Source organism: Rutidosis leptorrhynchoides, chromosome 4 (genome assembly GCF_046630445.1).
Source record: "Rutidosis leptorrhynchoides isolate AG116_Rl617_1_P2 chromosome 4, CSIRO_AGI_Rlap_v1, whole genome shotgun sequence".
Classification (NCBI taxonomy): Eukaryota; Viridiplantae; Streptophyta; class Magnoliopsida; order Asterales; family Asteraceae; genus Rutidosis; species Rutidosis leptorrhynchoides.
This window is the reverse complement of record NC_092336.1, coordinates 588,038,705-588,063,390: the sequence shown is the minus strand read 5'-3', so window position 1 is coordinate 588,063,390 and position 24,686 is coordinate 588,038,705. Positions and strand designations below refer to the sequence as shown.

Below are 24,686 nucleotides of genomic sequence, written 5' to 3'. Positions count from 1 at the left end.
TTAACTTTTTGTAAAAAATACCCCTTTCACCAAATGTACAAACCTTTAATGCATAGTTTACAACCTTTTTTAGATAGACATTGTACAAGCATTTATCCATATCGTACAAGAATTCGTCTTTTTAGATGCAACACTTTATTTTTATAAATAAGCGTTGTTTTTTTAAAAAATAATTATTTTTGTGTTAGTTAAAATAAATATAAAATAAATTAATTAATGACGTGTCAGTTAAGAGGAATAAGTTTTAGCCATTATAGGCAGTGTTTAGTTATAGGATTTCATAGGTTAGTTATATTATATGATTTGGGTGTTGATGTGGCGCTGATGTGAAATGTTAAGAGTATGAATAGTTTAGTTACGATATGGAGTGACCTTATTAGAAACGAATAATTTCCTTAAAAGATCCGCACGTGAATTAAGGGCGATCAAAAAAGAAATAGACAAAAATTACTCGGAAAGCAAACGTTACGGTAAAAAAAACTCGGTCAACTCAGCCCGTGCAAAACCCGGTCGGCGGTCCAGTCTACACCTCCCGATAGTAAGAAACAGGATCCAAAACCGGATCAACTGCTTTACGTTATACCAGTACTTTTCTCGAATACATAACTACAGTATATAACTTCACGGGGATCGGTTGCCGTTACACTCTTCCCGGTTGATTTGGTAACGATTAAGCTTGTATGCCCAGCCGTACTTTTGCCCACATCTCCGGTCAGATCCGAATTCCTAATGTCAACCAAATATAATCCTTGAAAAAATAATTCCTATGCTATGTTCCATAGTTCTATTTTGAAAAGAAACTAGATATTTTTATGCTGTTTCGAGTTTTGACATGGATGAAATAAAAGAAAGAGAATTGCTAATTTTAGTATAATTTTCTTTAATCTTTCCTTACAAATGAGAAAAATATCATTCCTTTCATCACTCCTCTTCCTATTTTCCTATCTTACTCCCTCCGTTCCAATTTAATACTCACAAGATAAAAAATACACAGTTTAAGAAAAAATAACTGAAACATGTACTTTTATGTCTACCGTTCAATTTTATCATTTACTTTTTACTTACATTTTTGCCTTACGTTAATAAAGAAAAGGTTTATCTATTTATGAAAGTGGACTATTAATTTGGAACAGACAAAAATAAAAACCATAACTATCTAATTGTAAGGGAAGGACTAAAGGAGTATAAATAAAACTAGGGAACAAAACCTAGAAGCACATTTAGCTACCTTTTAATTAAATGTTTAACCCGAAAATTCATTAAATTTGTTTGCAAAATGGTGTTGAACCGTTTGATAATATATGTTAAAATATTTAATGTTAAAACATTCTATTATGCACTAAATGCATCGATGTGTTTGTTTACCATATTTTTTTTTTTTTTTTTTTTTTTTTTTTTTTTTTTTTTTTTACCATATGTTTGTTTACCATATGTTATGTTGAGATGTGTGATACATTATAGAATATTAATATTTATTCCTTTACAAAAATTCTTCAAATTATTCGTTAGGGTGTGTTTGTTAAAACTAAATAATTAAGTGCTAAATAGTTCATAATTTAAATGATCCGACGTTGTAGATGAAGTTGTTTTTAAATGGCAATACATTATTTGATTGTAATTTTAAACGAATAATGTAAATGATGTAAAATTACCTTATTAACCTTTAACATTAATAAAAACTACGATATAGTTGTTTATTGATATAACTTAAAGAGAACACTATTTGAATATTAGGTGATTAATGGTTAAGAAAACATTTCAGCTATGTTCAGACAGTGAATGCGGAACGATTTAGCACCATTTGCCATTCAGGAGTCGGGAAAAAATGTTTTGAACTTTGAATAGTAAAACATTCAACGTTGAACATTCAATTAAAAGGTAAACAAACGCAGCCTTATTATTTATGTTTATTCCAAAACGATAATAGTTGAGTTACAAATAATACAGTAACTAATAAATACCATCAAATTTTCCTTCATCTCACTTATTACTCACAATTATTTATTACTTATATAAATTCAAATCAAATTTATATGTATTATATATAAAAGTAAAATTAACATCTAGTAAACATATTTAAAAAAAATAAAAAAAAAAAAAAAAAAAATTAAGCGATTGTTCGTTAATTAAGACATGGAGAATTTATGTTGGTATGAGTAGCATTGTAGCAAGTTGAAATTATCTTTAACTTGGAGTTTTTTTTAGAACGTCGAAAACTTGGAGTTAACTACTATATATGTTGAGTAAAAATGAGTTAAACATGATAAGATTTTTACGGTTCATGCTTTTTAAGAGGGATAATAAGATTTTTTTTTTAGATATACTCGTTTTCATGTGATTGTTTTTTAATCTTTCTTTGTACATTTTAATATATGTTGCTAATGAGAGTTCACTTTGAGTTTCAATGCTCAAATTATAAGTCGTGGTTGAAGTTGAGTGATATTTGTTTTTCTTTTTTCTGTTTTTTGTTACGATTGATCCAATCAGGCTCACTTCCACATCATTTCAACATAAAACTAACAATAAATCTGCATTTTGTAATCGTTCCGCGTGTTGACAATAATGCTCTTATCATCCGTATAGAGATCAAACACAAAATAGAAAATAGGAACATATTGTGAGGGCTTTTTCAGGTTCAAGAAATGACTAAGTCAAGTCTTGATTGGTCCAAGGTATATCGGCACATGTGATATGCTTGAGCGTGTAACTGAACAAATTTAACAACTCACGAGTTCTGTAAATAAAGTCAACAATATCAAGAAGTGTGTTTAATCCTTTAAATGTAAGTGAAGGTGATATTCTCCAAATTACTTGAAGATTTTTCTACGTGCTCATTTTTTTTTGGACAACGATTGGGATCGCCCGGGGGGACTAAACCACCCGTTGCGATCATCTCCCGTTTCGACTATGCCGATGAAGCGATAATAACCTCGCCCCCATCCCTGCCCGGGAGGAAACCTTGAAACCGATCCAAGGACACGGCCAAGTTTTGTTATCACTGAATTAGAATCAGACCAATCTTGATTGATCAGCTATCGAGTATAAAGACCGTACTTGCTGAGTTCATCACGAGCAACCTAAGCAAAATCCCTTGATCACGATACGTGTTGCAAACAAAACCATAGATCCGTCGTTTAATAAACGCGATGAAACACCGAATCATCAACCATTCATCTACCTGCTTTCAATTCGCCATCGTGCCCCATCTCATAACCTGGCTTTGATAACATTTGTTAGGAATTGTAGGACCCAACAAGATAAGTGATTTATACCAATCACTAACCCACAAACGATAAACGAAGTAGCTAAAGCATAAAACGATAAATAAATGCATAAACGACACAAGGATATTACGTGGCTATATTCCAACTCCAAAATACGGAGAAAGGTTTATTCCACGAGCGCAAACCATAGAATTCAACTATAATTTTCGTGCACCCTAGTTGCAGGTTACAAAAGTTGTATTTATAGTGTGCTAAACAACAACGAATTAGAAGCAAACAGGGAATCCTAATCGCTTTCCAATTTCTGTCGGCCATACTACTTTTCGCGACCGCGATATCTTCCTTTGCGATCACGAAGTCCTCAACTCCAGGAATCCAATTCTCCGCCCAACACCTCGCGACCATAACACCAATGTCGCAGCCGCGAGATCTTTGCTTCAGTTTAAGTCGACTTCGCACTCAACAACTAGAGCGTGATTGCTTTATATTCAGGATTTCTCCTTGTAGTAACAAGTAACAGAAATTCAACAAAAAAAGAAAATATTGCATTTTCATACAAAGATAATCACTGTTCAACTGGACAGTAGGTAAAACTAGCTGTCACAAGCCAAAATGCTCTATAGTATGTACCATACTCATCTTTATGACTTTATCTATCTATAAAGTAAGTATTAACTATACACAAACTGAAAATTTCATTCATAGATAGATAATGGAAATCAAAGAAAGACATAACACGAATGGAGAAGTATGATCTCAGAAAACATATGCAAACATATATGTTATGTAATTCACTTGTAATTATGAAGTTATGCGAAATAATTCGCCTAATATATATTAAACAACACTAAATTTCGTTCTACATTAGAATCTATTTACATTGATTCTCACTAAACTTAGGCTGTTGAAGTAACTTGCCTATAAGTCCACGAAGCCTTTTAGCACCTGGGCCCGGTTTAACCCGTGTCAGTTTACCAACCTTGGTGCACGAAGGCGACCCTCTACACCACCCACCCGGAGTGAAACTCCCATTCTTACGGTGTAGTAACTCACGGTCGATTCTATCCAAAACAAGAGTGTTTTGCTTAAACTTACGCGCAAATGCAGCCCCACTTGCTATCATTTTGACTGTGTCGTTTATGTTAAGGACATGTGGATGTTGTTTTGGAGGTGTATCCCATGATATAAAGTGCATATCGTGATTAACGACAGTTGGAACAAATTCAGGGGAATTGCAAATAACTGTTTGGAAGTAACCTTCGGGTGACGAGACGAAATTTGTGTAGTACATGAGTAAAGTTCTTGGAAGATTATCCCAACCCCATATACAATATTCGACGAATGAACGCGATAATATCATCCATGCTGACCCTGCAAAAATGGAGTAATATTTGTTGAGGGAAATGACCCTAAGATACAACATTTGAAGGTATTTGAAGGTGTTGTTTGTTTTTGAAGATGTTTTTGTCTGAAAACTATGGACCATGTATGTAGAGAAGACGTGGTCTAAAGGTTTGTACGTTGAATAGTGTGAAGACTCTTTGTTTTTATGTTTGCAAAACAAATGAATCATGTATGCAGTGCTAAGAAGCATATTTCTAAGTCTGCGAGTTCGCAAACAAAATAAGACATAATTTCATCTTGTGTCTAAAAAAAAAACACTTTACAATAAAAACGTCAACGGATGCACTTACATAAGACATATCTATCTATACTATCTTATAAATGTGTAAATAAGTGATGTCATAAATAAGAATTTCCATTCATAAAAGAAAATAGAAATGAAAAAAGAAAAAATTTTAGTACATGTAGATGATGTCATAAACAATATTAATTTTTTAATAAGAAATTGATTAATCAATAATCAGTAATAAATGAATAAAAGGAAGCTTAAAATGGATATTTCCAAGAAAAGTGATTATTTGAGACTTACAGGCTTTATTTGTTATTTGTATTTTATTGAGACTCGCAAACTTCTTCTTGAAACTTACCAACTGTATCACGCGTATTCTTCATGCCATCACCCAATCTCTTCTTCATCAAGATTTTTTTTTTTTTTTTGTCATCTCTCTTTAATAGTCAATGTATGTATTTTCTACTCCCTAATTTTCATGTATAAGCAAATTTTATATTCTACAGTTCTTTTACATCACAGTTATATGGATTTGGGGCTACAACACTCTGTCATCAAATGTCATACTGACATGAATTTATTCTTAATTTTGAATTATAATTTCTATTTGTTCAAATTCTATTTAATATGTAAAATTATAAATTCTATTTATGGTCATATCAATTTCTTTGTTTTCGTTTTGATTTATATTTCTATTTCTATTTCTATTTGACAGATTGATAGTCCTGATGTCTGACAACATGATGACCACTTCTACCATCTACAAGCCCAGTAATTAAAACTTCAATACTCAATGTAAGGTTGTTAAGTTTGATTTGAAGGTGTTAAGTTTGGGATTTGATTTTGATGATTTTTAGTTTCTTCGTTGGCATTTTAATTCTCAAATTTCATCTTTTTTGGTTTTATAGCTTATGAGAGGTGAATCAATACCTGCAGGGTAGTTTTCGTCGGTTAAGGTCCGGTTAATGAACGTCTAAAATAAAAGGGTTAATTGGTCGGGCAGTTAAACCGTAAAAAAATAAAGGAAGGAAAAACTGCAAATGGTCGGTTAACTAAACGTTTAAAAATGAATGAATGAAAAAGTAAAAGGAAAAAAGTAACCCTAAAAAAGCGAGTCGGTCTGGGTCAACCGAATCGGGTCGACTCGATACTGTTCACAATGCCATAAGCTTTAGCATAATTTATATTTATAATTATAATTATAATTTGAGAATTTGTTATGTTCAATTATTTAGATCAGTTGCAAATGTCATTGGTTAATAACACTATACAATTAATGTGAAAGTGCATGAAGGTGATCGATGACTGAAAGAAATGAAGTATGAATTCCGTTACATTTTGTGGACCTCGATTTTTATACTTAAATCATTGGTGAGTTTTTTTGGCTTAATATTTTGAAGATTATTATTATTTTTTTAGTTACAGTTAGTGAATCTTCATTGATTTTATAGTAATGCCATTAGTGAAAGATTTCTCAGATATTCTGAATCTTAAACGAGTTAAACTTGAATTTTTTTGATTCAATGTATGTTTTTAGTGTTTATGATCCCGTAATTACGTTTAATTAAGTGTAGCAGTTTATGATCCCGTAATTACGTTTAATTAAGTGTAGCATACGTGACTCATTTTTGAACTTTATTGTGTTAAATTCTATACTTGGTCATTTCAATGAATCATTTTAAACATCAAATTAAGTTCGGCATTTTGATATCCATTTGAAAGAGATACAATAATATAAGTATATCTTGGTCTGCCCAAGCTTCATAACCATTTCTAACTTTTTGCAACTCATATGAATAAAGGTTGCATATGATATGAGTACTCTAATCTACCTTCGTTGATTTAACATGTGGTAATTTGATTGCTTATACTCCTCACGTGGCTATCCTTCCCCTGCAAGTTCTTTGATATCATTTTTTTTTTTTATGTATGTGTATGAAAATTGTTTTTAAGGCCGTGATGCCCTTTGTGCGTAAAGAATTGTCTTCGTCATTTTTATATAATTGAAAAATGTAATATTGTGATCTGATGGTTGAGTAAGTATGTTGGTCTGAAACTATAATGCATTGTCCGGTGACATTTTTCAGTTTAATAGGCTCTCATATTTTAGCAACATGGTTACTGTTAAGTTTTTGTTCGATAGATGTTTAATGACCTACATAATCAAATATGAAATAAGTGATGTTATTACTTTTATTATACCGCCTATTAATATACTCGATTTTTTACACTAAATGGCAATGTTTGTTAAATTTTTTTTTCCAGATATGCGCTTATTTTACACTTACAAACTTATTATATAAGATCTACATGTTGGTTTAATAATATTTGTCAACGGTAATATATGATAATTATAATATATCATTTAACAATTTTTCTTCAACAAACCCGTGATTTCACGGGTCTTTAAACTAGTAAGATATGCATACTGAAAAACAAACAAACACCTAGATTTCTAAAGTTTGGGTTGAAATTAATTATGTTTATCTAATTATTTACGAGTCATGACGTCTATTTAGGAGTGGCTGCCACATAACTGATTCAAATGAGTTGAATAATTTACTTAAAAAACCTTAAATATTCAGAATTTGTCTAACACTCAGATTATAACAACTTCAAACAGTAGAAGTGCGTAGGAACTTTCAAAATGCAATGCCAAAGCCGCAGCTTAAAACTAGTTCATAATGAATACAACATATTTGTGTTACCTGTAAACAACTTGAACGAAGTTGGGAGAGCCCGTTTTGGTCCTACCCAAAAGATCTCTGACTTTGTGTTCTGGTATAGCCCAGGGTCAACCATTAACGGCATTGCCCTTTTGGTCCTGCGTACAGAAACAGTCAAATATGTACACTGCAATATAAAATAAAATTGTTCTATGTAGTGCAAGTCTTGAAATTCTTACTCTTTCCACCCTAAACGGCTTGTATGCTCGATGAAGTTCAGATCCCTCTTCAAATCCCGAAATGAAAAAAGAAGATCTGCAATCCAATTATAAAAAATAAAAAATCAATCAAAATAACATGATATTGGAAAAGAACAATATTTTGCTTTTGGAAGTAAACAACGAACCGTCTTGGGTCACAAGAGGATAATCCGAGGCACTTAGGTTTATAAACCAATCCCAATCTTTATATTTCTTGAGAAGAATGGCACACGCGTGAAGTGTATTTGCTACCATTGTGGGCCCTTTATATGTAACCATATTAGCTTTCGGGATCACATAAACGTTCCCAACCGTAGCAAAAACTGAATCATTCTCAACTCGTGAAGCAAGCTCCATTCTTTCTTCGGGTGGTGACTCAAGATCAAGATGAAGAACATAATAGTTCCATGGATGATATAATGCTCTAAGTGTCCTCCATAACTTATTTAAATCCCCTTTTGATCCCGAAACCAAATAAGCAAAACGAGGAATCATTGGACGAGGTGGAGGTGGAGGTGGAGGAACTTCAACCTTTTCTTCAGCAAAATTAGTGGCGCTTGTATCGGGACTAATTCGAGACTTGAATACTAATGAATTGATTTTGTATAATGAAGATACCGAACCCAAATTCAAAAATGTTGCGAAAAGGAAAAGAGTCACAATCGAAGCTATAGCTAATGGAAACGCCCAACGTTTTTCGAAGTAAAGAGATTTCAGTTCTTTTAATTTCGTCATTGTTTTCGACTCGTGTAGTCTCATCATATATTAATTTTCTTCAATAATTTGTAACCCCATGAATCAACTTAGTCAATCAAAATGTTCAAATACAAACTAGATTCAATTGAGATACCAGTTTGTGCCGGTTGAGCCTTAAACTGTTGAACAGAACATCAAGAAGAACAATAAGATCATCTTCTGAACATTTGTTTATATTTCATTGATACATAATATGCACTTTAATCGATATAAACAACAAATATTTCAGCTACAAGCAAGCAGATAACAACAAACGTATGATCAAGTAAACAAACAAATAATATGTAAATCAATTTCTTTTGCTCAATTCATAGTTCTTAAACAAAAACCCAAATCTTAAAACATATAACCATAGTTGTTCCTTAAATTATCAAATTATTAGTACAAAAACCTAATGAAACTATTATCAAATATTACATTTTTAATCTGCACCACTCAATTTTTTTAAAATCGGCAACGACTGTAAGCCCTTTGGTCATGCACCACTCATTTATAATCATAAAAGATACAGAGTACTATTTTTCTTCACTAAAATCAAATTAACGCGTATTAAGATGTAGCAGTTACATTTAAATCATAACCCTTAATAGAAAAACTACTTTCCGTAATTAAAAATAAAAAAATTAAGCAAATTAGTAGTGACCCATTAGACTAAATCCAAAATTCACAAGTCTTTCTGAGGGAATAAAAAAAGAAAAAAGAAGAAGCCCTTGCCTGGATTTTAGTCTGACAGTGGAGACAAGATTAAGCGAAACAATAACAGTGAAGAAGAACAGCGATACGATGTTTTATGTTTATGGGTTTTGTGTGTGAGAGAGAAGAATGAACAAAAAGCAGTGTGAATTTTATAATTTGAATGTTTTTTTTAGGAGTAATGTTTTTTTTAGGAGGAATTTTTCCCAAGATCAAATACTGTTTTCAATATTCTTGATTGGTATAAAGACTATTTTTAATAGTGATTGTAACGTCAAATGCAATTGATGTATTTTTTAGTGACGTGAGAAGATCAAGAGATGAAATTTTTTAAAAGAGTGTTAAATCATATGGAGTATTTTTTTCAGTGAACGTGAAATGTCCCTTTCTTATTGATTAAAAACGTTACATATTAATTGATTTCGTTGCGAGGTTTTGACATCTATATGAGACGTTTTTCAAAGACTGCATTCATTTTAAAACAAACCATAACCTTTATTTCATCAATAAAGGTTTAAAAAGCTTTACGTAGATTATCAAATAATGATAATCTAAAATATCCTGTTTACACACGACTATTACATAATGGTTACAATACAAATATGTTACAACGAAATAAGTTTCTTGAATGCAGTTTTTACACAATATCATACAAGCATGGACTCCAAATCTTGTCCTTATTTAAGTATGCGACAGCGGAAGCTCTTAATAATCACCTGAGAATAAACATGCTTAAAACGTCAACAAAAAATGTTGGTGAGTTATAGGTTTAATCTATATATATCAAATCGTAACAATAGACCACAAGATTTCATATTTCAATACACATCCCATACATAGAGATAAAAATCATTCATATGGTGAACACCTGGTAACCGACATTAACAAGATGCATATTTAAGAATATCCCCATCATTCCGGGACACCCTTCGGATATGATATAAGTTTCGAAGTACTAAAGCATCCGGTACTTTGGATGGGGTTTGTTAGGCCCAATAGATCTATCTTTAGGATTCGCGTCAATTAGGGTGTCTGTTCCATAATTCTTAGATTACCAGACTTTATAAAAGGGGCATATTCGATTTCGATAATTCAACCATAGAATGTAGTTTCACGTACTTGTGTCTATTTTGTAAATCATTTATAAAACCTGCATGTATTCTCATCCCAAAAATATTAGATTTTAAAAGTGGGACTATAACTCACTTTCACCAAAAATCACTTCGTCGAGAATTTGACTTGGCCACGGGTTGATTCACGAACCTATAACAATATATACATATATCAAAATATGATCAAAATATATTCACAATATTTTCTTTATTACGTGTTGATGATTTTTAGTTGTCCAGTTAGCGGTCCGATGTTAGAAGTCCACAATTGATCGTATATGAATAATTTAATATATATATCTTGAATCAATTCACGACCCAGTGTATACATATCTCAGTATTGATCACAATTCAAACTATATATATTTTGGAATCAACCTCAACCCTGTATAGCTAACTCCAACATTCACATATAGAGTGTCTATGGTTGTTCCGAAATATATATAGATGTGTCGACATGATAGGTCGAAACATTGTATACGTGTCTATGGTATCTCAAGATTACATAATATACAATACAAGTTGATTAAGTTATGGTTGGAATAGATTTGTTACCAATTTTCACGTAGATAAAATGAGTAGTTTTTACCAATTTTGTTTTGCTCGCCATTTCTTCGTTTCTAATCCGTTTTGAGTGATTTAAGCGGCCACGGTTTCGTATTGAACTTGACTTTATGAAACTAAACAGAAAAGGTATAGGTTAATAGTTGGAAATACAAGTTACAAGTCATTTTTGAAAGAGGTAGTCATTTCCGTCGAAAGAACGACATCTTGATGACTGTTTTGAAAAACATGCTTTCACTTTGAGTTTAACCATGATTTTTGGATATGGTTTCATGTTCATAAGAAAAATCATTTTTCCAGAAGTATAGCTTTTAAATCAAAGTTTTTCATAGTTTTTAATTATCCAAACCAAAACAGCCCCCGGTTGTAACTACGACGGCGTAAATCCGATTTTATGGTGTTTATCGTGTTTCCGGGTTTTAAATCATTAAGTTAGCATATCATATAGATATAGAACATGTGTATAGTTGATTTTAAAAGTGTAGTTAGAAGGATTAACTTTATTTGCGAACAAGTTTAGAATTAACTAAACTATGTTCTAGTGATTACAAGTTTACCACTTCGAATATGATAGCTTTTCATATATGAATCGAATGATGTTATGAACATCATTACTACCTTAAGTTCCTTGGATAAACCTACTGGAAAAGAGAAAAATGGATCTAGCTTCAACGGTGTGATGCCCCGTACAAAACCATCGTGTACGAATCATCAACAACAGGATCATTACAAGGTTAAGTACTATATGCGTTTTCAAAAAGAGTTTGCATTCATTAATAAAGTGATGTCTAAACCAACATCGAATGTTTTACAATCCAAAAGCATGCTTCACTAAGTAGAAGCAAATAATAAGTGTATGTGACCACAATAGTCGTTACAAGTCATAGTTCAAAAGTACGAATGTTTGAATGCAAAGTAAAGTAGTTCATGCGTGGACAACTCTAAGCAGCGGGTGTCTACAGCACAACAAGTAAGACAGCGGAAGCAAACCTCAAGCACCTGAGAAAAACATGCTTAAAAACATCAACACAAAGGTTGGTGAGCTATAGTTTAAGTATAACAGTAAGCAAGGTAGGCCACGAGATTTCAGTGCTACAACGAGCGTTTCAAAACAGTATGATAAAGTATATGTTAACCGTGGGCACTTGGTAACTAACTTAACGTTTATACCCCCTGAAAGTACACTTGGCAAGTGCGTATGTCTACGAAGTATTAAACACTCGTTAAATGCTAGTGCTACTAGCCCGAGTGGGGATGTCAAACCCTATGGATCCATATCTAAGATTCGCGTTCACGGTTCAAAAACCGATGATTAAACGTTACCGAGCTAAAGGGAATGTTTATGCCGTTGTATAACCCACACATATATAAGTTTAAGTACTCGTGCCTAGTATGTAAAACATAAAATCCGCATGTATTCTCAGTTCCCAAAATAAGTTAAAGTAAAAAGGGAATGCTATAACTCACAATGATAATGTAGTCGAAAAGTAGTAGTCGGGAAAGGTGTGCAAGTAAATGGTCCGAAGTCCTCAACCTAAGTCAAATAGTACTAAGTTAGTAAATCGTCTTAATAGGTTTAAAAGTATGTATTTAAGGTCTTAAGGGTCATCATCATTCATCATTAAACAAAAGGCGTAAAGTAAGTTTCGTTTATGAAAGTAGTTTTCAACAAAGTCTGACTTCAGTCAGTCACCACGGCCTCTACCCTTACTGAATTAAGGTGAGACCAGTGGCCATGGCTCCGTCTATGAGTCCCTTAAGTGTGTTAAAATTTACAGAAGCAAACTCGTCTTGGTTTGACCGTGGCGACGGTCTAAGTGCGAGTAGGTCAGAAATTTCTGCACAACGTTAAAGGACATAGTAACGATCGGAGGGCCATAAATCCTAAACCGTAACTCGGATTAAGATGAGTCCTATATGAAAAGTTATCTACTCGAAAATATCTATCTAAAAATCAAGGTTAGAACAGCCCAGGTCTACTGGTCTGTTACAGAATCACCAGACCAGTAGCTTTTGGACAGAACAGTGAGTTTAAAAGGGTTCCGGTGGTCTTGGTGCTTGATGTTCATCATGGTTCTCATCCTTGATGCATATAGCTTTAAGTGTACAACTCATTGATGTATCTACATCATCTTAACCAAGTCTTGACCATCATAACCCATGTGCAAGTCTAAGACATGAAGCACAACTCACTTAAGAGTTGTATGAAGTTTGATGAACCAAAGTTGCATCAAAGTCTTAGATCTAACACATACATGGACTTTAAAGCTAATAACAAGTTACAAACTTGAAAGTAAACTAACTAATCAAGATCATAAGTAGTAGAACATAGTTCTTAGTTTGATCTTGAAGATCCAAGACTCAAAAGTCTAGATCCAAAGTTATATTTAAAGAAAACTTATTTGTGTGTTCTTGAACTTTCAAGGTTAACTTAATTTGTTCAAGAGATATGAGATCAAGACTAACTTGTAGTACTTGGCCATATAAACTAACTACATGAAATTAAAGTGCATAAAATGAAGAAGTAAACTTAAATAAACAAGAAAAGGTTCATGGTTGTTCATACTTTAAAGATTCAAACCAAGGTTTGATCTTTAGAAAGTAAACTTTAAAGTTTACTTCATGAACTTCAAGTATGTCTTTCAACCATGAACTTTATAAACTTTGAACAAGTATTTAGTGGAGATCATAAACTAGAGAGTTTATGTCTTGTATGTTCTTGAAGATTCAAGATAAAAGAAGAATTAAACTAAGAAGTTTGATTCTTGAAAACATGCAAGTAAATAAAGATAATAACAACTAGTAATCAACACAAGTAACAAAAAGATTTAACAAACAAGGAATGATGATGATTATGGAATGTTTGAATTCGGTTTAGACAAGAAGAAAAGAAGAGGATTTTTGTTCAAGTTACTTACCAAAAACTAGAGAGAAAAGAGAGGAAGTTGTAGGTGTTTTGTGTGTATGTTTTGGAATGAAGAATGCAAGTAATGAAGTAGTAAAAAAAAATTTTAAAACTCCCCTACAACCTATGAAGGCCGACGGTTTGCATCAACACAAGGGGGAGGGAAAAGTTCCATGGTTACAAGCATGAAAAGTCTTACAAAAGTTGGGTAAAAGAGGTGATTACATGGGGATTACATGCAACTAGATTCCTAAATAAGTTAACCAACTAGTTACCATCTAAATAATACTTACACTTGAAAGAGTGGGCTAAAGGGTCCATTAATAATGTAGGGTGGGCTTGAAAGTCCAATAACATGAGTCCATTACACTAACAAAGCCCAAGTTCAAATAAATCACAAGTTAAACCAATTAAAGCCCAAGTAACTAACTAATAGCCTTAGTTAATTAAAATGATTAATAAATTTAATCATGAATGTAAATAATATCTAAAAATAAAGTTCCGGGTGTCACAAAGACGTTTCGGGCCATTAAAGTCAAGTTCGGGCAATCATGGCAACATGTAAATGTAATAACGTACATTCGTTTAAACACGCGTATTAATAATAATAATTATTAATAAAATAACGTTGGAAATTCCAGGGTCGTTACATTACCCACCTGTTAAAGAAAATTTCGTCCCGAAATTTAAGCTGAGGTAGATGGAGGAGTCGGGAAAAGGTGAGGATACTTCCGCATCATTTGATCCTCTCGCTCCCAAGTAAACTCAGGTCCTCGTTTGGCATTCCATCGTACTCGTACAATCGGAATCTTGTTGCGTTTCAAAGTTTTGATCTCACGATCCATGATCTCAACAGGTTCTTCCACAAAGTGAAGTTTGTCGTCAATCGTAAGTTCCTCAAGTGGTATGATCAGTTCAGGTGGAGCAAGACACTTCTTCAAGTTTGATACGTGGAAGGTAGGATGAACTGAGCTCAATTGTGCTGGTAAATCCAAACGATATGCAACGGGTCCAACACGTTCCAGGATTTCAAAAGGACCAATGTATCGTGGGTTTAACTTTTCACGTTTTCCAAAACGGATCACACCTTTCCATGGTGCAACCTTCAACATTACACGATCACCAATGTTGTATTCAAAGTCTTTACGTTTAAGATCAGCATAACTCTTTTGGCGATCACGGGCAGTCTTAAGTCTAGCTTGAATCTGAGCAATCTTCTCCGTGGTTTCGTGGACTACCTCGGGTCCGGTGATTTGCTTTTCGCCTACTTCTGCCCAACAAATAGGAGATCGGCACTTACGGCCATACAATGCTTCAAAAGGTGCAGCATTAATGCTAGAGTGATAACTGTTGTTGTACGAGAATTCGGCGAGTGGCAAATGTCTTTCCCAGGCCTTTCCAAAATCAATGACACATGCATGCAGCATGTCCTCCAAGGTCTGAATCGTTCGTTCACTTTGCCCGTCAGTCTGAGGATGATAAGCAGTACTCATGTCAAGACGAGTTCCCATGGCTTCTTGCAAAGAACGCCAAAATCTAGAGGCAAAACGGGGATCGCGATCGGAGATGATCGATAAAGGTACACCGTGTCGTGATACAACCTCCTTAATGTATAATTGAGCAAGTCTTTCCATTGTATCAGTTTCCTTCATCGCTAGGAAGTGTGCAGATTTGGTGAGGCGGTCAACAATAACCCAAATGGTATCGTATCCGCCCACCGTCTTTGGTAGCTTGGTGATAAAATCCATTGTGATCCTTTCCCACTTCCACTGTGGGATCTCCGATTGCTGAAGTAATCCAGAAGGTCTCTGATGTTCGACCTTAACCTTCGAGCAAGTCAAACACTTACCAACATAAGTCGCAACGTCCTTCTTAAGATTCGGCCACCAATACTGTTCTTTAAGGTCGTGGTACATTTTGCCCGCTCCAGGGTGAATCGAATATCTCGATTTGTGTGCTTCATCAAGTATCAGGTTTCGTAGATCTCCATAATAAGGTACCCAAATTCTTCCGGCATAACATCGGAGTCCAGACTCCCTAACCTAGAATCGAGAGACAAGTATGTTCAAATGTTCGTGAGATATGTTCTCCTCCTTGAGAGCCTCAACTTGGGCTACTCTGATCTGGTTGTTGAGGTTCGAATGAATGGTGATGTTCAGAGCCCTAACACGAAGAGGTGCCGTCCTCTCCTTTCGGCTTAAAGCGTCAGCTACAATATTGGCCTTGCCAGGGTGATAACGGAGTTCACAATCGTAGTCATTGAGCGTCTCGATCCATCGACGTTGTCTCATATTCAGTTGCTTCTGATCAAAGATCTGTTGGAGACTCTTGTGATCGGTGAAAATAGTGCTCTTAGTTCCATACAAATAATGTCTCCACAATTTGAGTGCAAAGACAACGGCTCCAAGTTCAAGATCATGAGTAGTGTAGTTCCGCTCGTGAATCTTTAATTGTCAGGAGGCATAGGCAATAACTTTTGATCGTTGCATCAGTACACAACCAAAACCACTCTTCGATGCATCACAATAAACAACAAAGTCGTCACTGCCTTCAGGAAGTGATAGAATAGGTGCGGTGGTTAACTTCTTCTTCAAAGTTTGAAATGCTGATTCGTGTGCGGGTTCCCAAATGAACTTCTTGCCCTTGTGAGTCAGTGCGGTCAAAGGATGCGCAATCAGAGAAAATCCTTCGATGAATCTTCGGTAATAACCGGCGAGACCTAGGAATTGGCGAATATGCGTCGGAGTAGTGGGGGTCTCCCACTTGCTGATGGCTTCAATCTTGGCGGGGTCAACTTTGATACCCTGGTCGCTCACAACATGACCCAGAAACTGGACTTCCTTCAACCAAAATTCACACTTGGAGAATTTGGCGTAGAGTTGCTCTTGTCTTAAGAGTTCAAGCACTAATCAGAGGTGTTGCTCATGTTCTTCTTCACTCTTAGAATAGATGAGGATATCATCTATGAAGACGATAACAAACTTGTCCAAGTACGGCTTGCAGACACGATTCATGAGGTCCATAAATACGACAGGTGCATTGGTCAATCCGAACGGCATTACGAGAAATTCATAATGACCATAGCGTGTCCTAAATGCAGTCTTCATCACGTCACTCTCTTTCACCCTCAACTGGTGATAACCGGATCGCAAATCGATCTTAGAGTAAACGCTCGATCCTTGCAGCTGATTGAAAAGATCGTCAATTCGTGGAAGAGGATACCGATTCTTGATAGTCAATTTGTTGAGTTCACGGTAGTCGATACACATACTTAAGGATCCATCCTTCTTCTTCACAAACAGAACAGGTGCGCCCCAAGGCGAGAAACTTGGTTGGATAAATCCTCGATCAAGTAGTTCTTGTAGTTGACTTTGTAATTCTTGCATCTCGGAAGGTGCGAGTCTATAAGGTGCGCGAGCTACAGGTGCTGCTCCTAGCACTAAGTCAATCTGAAACTCTACTGCTCTCTGCGGCGGTAATCCAGGCAATTCCTCTGGGAAGACATCGGGAAATTCATTCACAATTCGAACGTCGTTCACGCTCTTCACCTCAGTTTCTACCGCTTTCACATGTGCTAGGACAGCAAAACGTCCCTTCTTCATAATCTTTTGCGCTTTAACGCAACTAATGAGGTTCAACTTCGAGGTACATCTCTCTCCATAGATAACCAGTGGTTCGCCATCTCCTTGTGGTATGCGAAGTGCTTTATCTCCGCAGATTATATCGGCCTTTATCTTGCTCAACCAATCCATACCGACGATCACGTCAAAACTTCCCAGTTTGATAGGTATCAAATCAATTTCAAAATCTACACCAGCTATGTTGATAATAGCTCCACGACTAATATGGTCAACCTTTTCAAGTTTTCCATTTGCGACCTCGACAAGCATACTTTCTTTTAACGGGACTAATGATCAATTAATCTTATCGCAAAAATGTCTACATACATAACTTCTATCCGCACCAGTATCAAACAAGACAGAAACTAAAAGATTGTTGATTGTGAATATACCTGTCACCAAGTCGGGGTTATCGCGTGCATCCCTTGCATTAACATTAAAAGCTCTACCACGAGGTGGCCCGCCATCTTTTCACTTGTTTGGGCACGCATTTCTGAAATGGACCGTCTGTCCACATTCGTAGCACTTCTTTGGCCCATTGGTGTTCGGCTTCCCATTCAAAGTGGTGACTTTGCAGTCTTTCCCGATATGCCCAGCCCGTTGGCACTTCTCACAGATAACATTGCAATACCCAGTGTGGTGCTTGTAACACCTCTTGCATTGTGGTAGGGTTCCTTTGTAGTTCGGGTTGGTGTTGGTGTTTTTGTTGGGATTAGGGTTTCCACCGTTGTTGTGCCTCTTGGCGGGGGTCTGATCGTAGTTTCTCCCCCTGTTATTGTTGTTGTTGTTGTTGTTGTTGTTGTTGTTGTGGTTGTTGTGGTTGTTATCCCATTTCCTCTTCTCGCTACTACCAGCTTCAAACTTAGCCTTCTCCGGCTCGTCAAGGATGATTTGATTCAGGAGAGTATGCGCCATGCGCATTGCTTCGGGGACATTCGGTGGTTTGGATGAGGTGACATTTCCTTTGATGGACTTAGGGAGTCCCGAGAAGTATTTCTCCATGCGCTTGAATTCGGGGGTGACCATGGTCGGACAAATCAGTGCTAACTCCAAAAACCTACGATTGTAACTGTTAAGATCGTTTCCCACGGCTTTCAACTGCATAAATTCGATCTCCATCTTCTGGATTTCGGTTCTCAGACAATACTCATCAATCATTGCAGCCTTGAATTCCTCCCATGGCGTAGCATACACCTCGTCAATGCCTTTCGCTTGAGCTAGCATGTTCCACCACGTTAGCGCGCTGTCAGATAGCGTGCAAGATGCAAACTTGGTCTTGTTGTCCTCCGAACAGTTGCTAACTCAGAATACTGATTCAAGTTTCTCGAACCATCTGGTGAGACCAACTGGTCCCTCGGTGCAGCTGAAGTTATGCGGTTTGCAGCTCTGGAATTCCTTGTATGTACACCCATTTCGAACGGGTGGAATAACCGGTGGTGGTGGCGGTGGAGCTTCGAGATTTCTTTCTGCTAGGGCTGCAGCGACCCGTTTGTTGATCACGTCCTCAATCTGGGCGGCGGTAGGTGTGGATCTTCCGTTAGCCATGGTATTCTAAACAAAATTTTTGACTCAAGTCAAAATCCAGTATGTAAGTAGTAATAATACAGTATATAGTGACCAACATGGAATCAAAACATCACATGTTATTAAATAATGCATCTATGTTAAATACCACAGAATCATCGTACAGCAATGTAAATAGAACATCGTGCAAGAATTAAATAACGCAAAGTTCCATTCATTAATAATAATAAGTTTCATACATCTGAATAAGTTCGTTCAATACATATGAAATACATGAAACTATATCTAGATTACATCATGAAATCTAAATACAAAGTCCTACGGTGAAGGCGGGTGAACTGCTCCTCGAGCCAACTGCTCCTCGAGCTCAGTGACTCGAGCTCGGAGAGTCTCAATCTCCCTCATCAGTTCCTCGTTAGAGGGAGCTGGTGGGGCAGGCGGTGCAGGTGGGGCGGGTGGTGCGGGTGGTGCCGGTGGTGCTGATGTAGATGGTTCAGCTCTGGATGTAGACGGTACGTCCCTAGATGTAAGTGGTCCGTATCTAAATCTAGGTGGTACGGTTCCAGGAATAGTCAATACGTAAAGGGGAACCTTACGTATCTGTGGGTCGGCAGGGTATGGCACAACTCGTTTACGAGCAGTAACCCTACGACGATGGCCAAAAGCGTCAGTAAAAGCACGACCTCCATTCACCCCTGGAATGACGGTGCCGTCAAAACGGTACCGCTTCTTCGGCGGGGTGGAGGGTGCCTGAATAGGTCTATCAGCAGGATCCTCATCATCGCTGGAGTCGTCTGATGATGAAGAATCGGCGGATGATGGGTCATCCGAATCGTGTGGTGGTGACACTGGTGGCTGAGCTGGTAATCCGAAGCGTCCGAAGGCGGCCAACATCTGTCTGTGTCTGCCTGGCGGAATCACGACTAAACGTCTGTCGGGAGTGCGTCGGCAAGGCGTGCGCATGTGGTTACGAAACGGCCCTTCCCCGAACTCCGCGGGGATCTCAAAACCACCAATGCGGGGATGTGACCTCGAGGGTCCGGGAGCAGACACTGGGGCAGGTGCACTAGTATCAGCTCCGGAAGTAGAAACGCCGGGATCACTAGTGGGTGTCGGGGCCGGTGTATCGGCAGTAGCAGCAGCAGGTGTAGCAGTAGGTAAGGCGACGGGGTCTGAGTCTGTACTGCCCGAAATGCCAGCAGGTGGAACATCCGACATCTGAACAAGGAAAAATAAATTTTCCATGTCAGTATGTCATAAAGCAAGCAAATAATAGGCCAACAGTTTAAATCATGTATAACGGTAACTAGCATGGCAATAACAGCAATTCGTATGAAAGTAACATGCAATCAAAAGCAAGTAGCATCATGCAGTAGTGATATCATGTAGTAGCATACGGCATATAGCGGAAAAAGTAAGCAGTAGCATGCAGTAAATTCAGCGGAAACAAGTAAACTAGCAAGTTGTAGATTAGTCCTATTAGTGAATCCTACTCGGGTCGGTCTTAGACTCACTAATGCAACCTAATTCCCTACAACCAATGCTCTGATACCAAATGTGATGCCCCGTACAAAACCATCGTGTACGAATCATCAACAACAGGATCATTACAAGGTTAAGTACTATATGCGTTTTCAAAAAGAGTTTGCATTCATTAATAAAGTGATGTCTAAACCAACATCGAATGTTTTACAATCCAAAAGCATGCTTCACTAAGTAGAAGCAAATAATAAGTGTATGTGACCACAATAGTCGTTACAATTCATAGTTCAAAAGTACGAATGTTTGTGATGTCGTAGGGGGTGTATACAAAATAGTATTATTTTTAGTGCGAAATACTATTAAATATGCTACAATTTTACACAAGTTATTTATTTATTTATCGAGTGGATATACTTAAACCTTGCTACAACACTTATAGGCAGTGTACCTAATCGTATTATAGTATAGTTTTTAGTAAGTCCGGTTCGTTCCACAGGGAGCTCGTGAAGTATAACACTATATTTTTTTACACACAATAATTGTAAAAATACAAATATATATATATAAGTAATATTATTATTATAAAGGGGGGTTTTTACCGTTTAATGACCGGTTTGTCGATTTTAAAACTTTAGTCGCAGTTAAAACCAAATGTAAAATATTAAAAATAAATACAAGACTTAAATTAAAGCATAAAGTAAATAACGATAATGAAATTGCGAATAATAAAAGTGCGATAAAATAAACTTGCGATAATTAAAAAAAATGCGATAATTAGAAGTGCAATTAAATATAAAATAAAGGAAATTAAATATGAAATAAAAGAATTATGCTTATTTAAACTTCCGTAATCATGATGTTTGACGTGTTGATTTTAGTTTTTTTTTTGCCCATGGGTTAATTGTCCTTTGTCCTGGATTATTTAATATGTCCGTCTGGTTTTTGTCCATAACAGTCCATCAGTTATAAATATAAAGTGCGAGTGTCCTCGTCAAATTATCCTTATACCCGAAGTTAAATATTCCAACTAATTGGGGACTTAAACTGTAACAAGATTTTAATACTTTGTTTAATAATTACACCAGGATGTCGACTGAGTGTAACCCAAAGTTTTAATATTTTGTTATCAATTATACCAAGTGTCCTTGTACATAATTTCACCCCTGTTTTAATTATTCTAGTGGCTATTAATCCATCCCCGTGTCCGGTTAAATGAACGATTATTCGTACATATAAATACCCCGCCCATCGTGTCCGATTGAGTGTATATGGTAATTTATAGGGACGCCCAATTGTAAATCTTTATATTAACATTAACAAACTATCATTTAGTTAAACAAATATAAAGCCCATTAATAGCCCATAGTCTAATTTCCACAAGTGTCGTTCTTTTGTCCAAACCCCAATTATGGTACAAAGCCCAATTACCCAATTTTAGTAATTAGCCCAACATCATGATTACTTCGTTTTAAATAAGCATAATAATAACTTAGCTACGAGACATTAATATAAAAAGGTTGAACATAACTTACAATGATTAAAAATAGCGTAGCGTTACACGGACAGAATTTCGACTTACACACTCAAACGATCTCTATCATAAATCTTATTATTATCATAATTTAAAATTAAAATTAAGATTATTGTTATATCTGATTACATTAACATTATGATAGAGAATTATAGATATAAATTATAGATATTGATATTGATAGATAGAAAAATAAGAAAAAGATAGAAAAAATGATCGAAAAAAAGTTCTCTCAAATTGATCGTAATACGTTGCCTTTTATAGGCAAAATGTTAAATTGAATTTTCACTTACGACCCCTGAACTATGCTCAATTAACAACTTTTTATTATTTAATATTATTCTTATTATGAATTATTTAAATATTATATTTTATTCTTGTGCATAGTTGACTCGTAATTTTTACACCGTTGCGTCGAGCGTTGAGAGTTGACTCATGTCCCGATTTCGGATTTTCGAACGTCCTTTCGTACAATTTTATATCGTGTACTTTGCGTTTTGTAACTTGTACTCTTGTCATTTTTAGACGTTCCTCATCAATAATTTGAACCTTTTTGATTGTATCTTGTACTTTTGAGCTTTTTGGACCTTTGTGTCTTCAATTCGTCATTTTCGCCTTTTGTCTTCGCACTTATTTAATATAAACGAATATTACTTGAAAATGGAACAATTGCAACTAAAATCTTGTATTTCTTGGGGAATAATGCTATGAAATATATGTTCCTTTTTAGCCTTATCAATATCCCCACACTTGAACGTTGCTTGTCCTCAAGCAATATAGTCTTGAAAAACACTTGAATCACTTCTTTATTCTTCACACTTTGTACATCAGTGACTTCAATACGGCGGTATAAACAATGGTAGTAACGATGTGGTTAAAGGTGGGTGTGTCTTTTATAGTTGCATCGGGTTTAGGTCAACGACACTTTCAATCAAATAGCCGATTTACTTTCGGTTTCCAAAGCAAAGTGCACATTTGAAAGGCGGTTTACAGTCCCACATGACTATAAAAATTTAGATACTTTAGGAAATAGGATCTTTATGAAAACATTTGATCTTTTGAAAATTCAATCTAGCTTTTACCCTAGATAAGTTTTCTGATTTGATCCACCATTGGTGTTGCAAAATATATTTGTGGATCAATATTTTGGCTAAAAACATTTAGGTTCGTGTAATCCACTGCTATCCCGGTATCGTAAAGCACACATCCAGTTTACTTGTTCCGTATATTACCTTTCGGCAAACTACCGTCCGGTTGTAAAGGAAAGCGATGAACAAGAAACTGTTAAGGCAATGTCTAATGACATGCTTTTGGTTATGGTCTTTTAACGTGTCGGATGCTAGTACTATCCTTGGTAGGAGCAATAGTAAAGATCATCCTATGATTTTTCGGTCTGGCACAAGGTCCTGTCTCCGACCATGCTATGCAACCACCGTTCTTACGGTTGACACCCGATTTGGTTCAGGTGACCTAATGAATTCCAGGTGAATTCCTAGGATTTTACGTTCAATGGTAATGAACGCATTGAAAATGGTTTTTCAGAAAACAAATCGGTTTGTAATTTTTGATCAAAATATTTTCTCGTTCAAGCTCGAGTTTAGATATCATCGAATTCCATGAGTTTGAATTCTCAATCTTTAAGGTCAATCTCTAGGATTGAGTATTATCAGTCTTAAAAGCTGATTTTTAATCTTTAAGGAGATTATCCTTTTCTGGGGATCTGATTCATTAGTCTTATCAAGCTAATTTGCACGGTGCCTCCCCATTGTACGAGATAAATCATTCTCATGGTTAGGATAAATCTGACCACTTGGCGACCCTGTTTGATGTTGAGGTCCGTGGATTTCCTGCTGATTTTAGAGATGACTTTTCTAGATTTTTCGTCAACCTACAGCTGGTCTGGACGACAACTTCATGACCTAAATCAAGAAGCGCGTGTCTTTTTCGGAAGACTTTACTTCCTTTTAATGATGAAATTGATTCATCGTGTAGATCCATCTCTTCTTTTCTTTCATCGGATAAAACAGTTGATTATCGTTCCAAAACAAAAGTATTTTCAAAAATTTGTACAAAAATATGTGATATATGTTTTGAATAGTTTGGTAAAGTTTTCCCACACTTGGCTTTTATTTTCCTTTTTATCGTCCTCTATTCCATTTTAAATGAATTTCAACATTTTGGTTGTTTCTCAATTTATGTCCTTTCCTAGGTAACAATAATTTCGGTGTTAAAACCTAGTTTTATCGTTCATAAATATGTATAAACATGATTTTGAGTTCATTTAATTGAAAATTTTGAAAAATTTTACTAGAATTGGGTAGTCAGTATATAAGACTAGGGCTGTTCTTTATTATCAGAGAGCACTAGATTCTAATACAACTACTGCTTTACTAGTATTTTTAATGGTAACCAAGTGTATAAAGTAAAAAAAATTTTAAAATCCGAAAGAATTTAACCCCTTCCCACACTTAAGATCTTGCAATGCCCTCACTTGCAAGAAATCAGTAACAATTTAAATTATTGAGGGTGATAAGCGTAGAAAAGTGATTAAATTTTACCAAAGTTTCAAACATATTGTTGTTTGTTTGTTGAATGATAAATGGTGCACGTCATTTGTTTATTCCGTCTTGTTTGTTATTTCACACATATTTTGCATCTTGTCGTCAAAATTACTTGCTTTTGCTGAACTTAATGCCAGTCTTTGAAAACGCGTTGT

General features: G+C 35.6%; 1 protein-coding gene across 1 annotated transcript; it reads right to left on the bottom strand.

Moving 5' to 3' along the window:
* Positions 1 to 3,980: 3,980 nt before the first annotated feature.
* On the bottom strand, positions 3,981 to 9,392 carry LOC139845574 (beta-glucuronosyltransferase GlcAT14B-like). Its single transcript, XM_071835834.1, has 5 exons — positions 9,254 to 9,392; positions 7,930 to 8,658; positions 7,763 to 7,838; positions 7,566 to 7,681; positions 3,981 to 4,595 (listed from the first exon to the last, which is right to left on the bottom strand). Exons 2-5 carry the CDS (start codon positions 8,543 to 8,545, stop codon positions 4,096 to 4,098), a joined length of 1,308 nt encoding a protein of 435 aa, XP_071691935.1. The 5' UTR covers positions 8,546 to 8,658; positions 9,254 to 9,392; the 3' UTR covers positions 3,981 to 4,095.
* Positions 9,393 to 24,686: the final 15,294 nt, after the last annotated feature.

Coding starts and splice junctions, on each gene's coding strand:
- LOC139845574 (XM_071835834.1), bottom strand. CDS start 8,545: ATGATGAGACTACACGAGTCGAAAACAATGACGAAATTAAAAGAACTG. Junction 7,682..7,762: donor AGCCGTTTAGGGTGGAAAGA/GTAAGAATTTCA, acceptor TTCTGTACGCAG/GACCAAAAGGGCAATGCCGT. Junction 4,596..7,565: donor TTCGTTCAAGTTGTTTACAG/GTAACACAAATA, acceptor CCATTTTTGCAG/GGTCAGCATGGATGATATTA.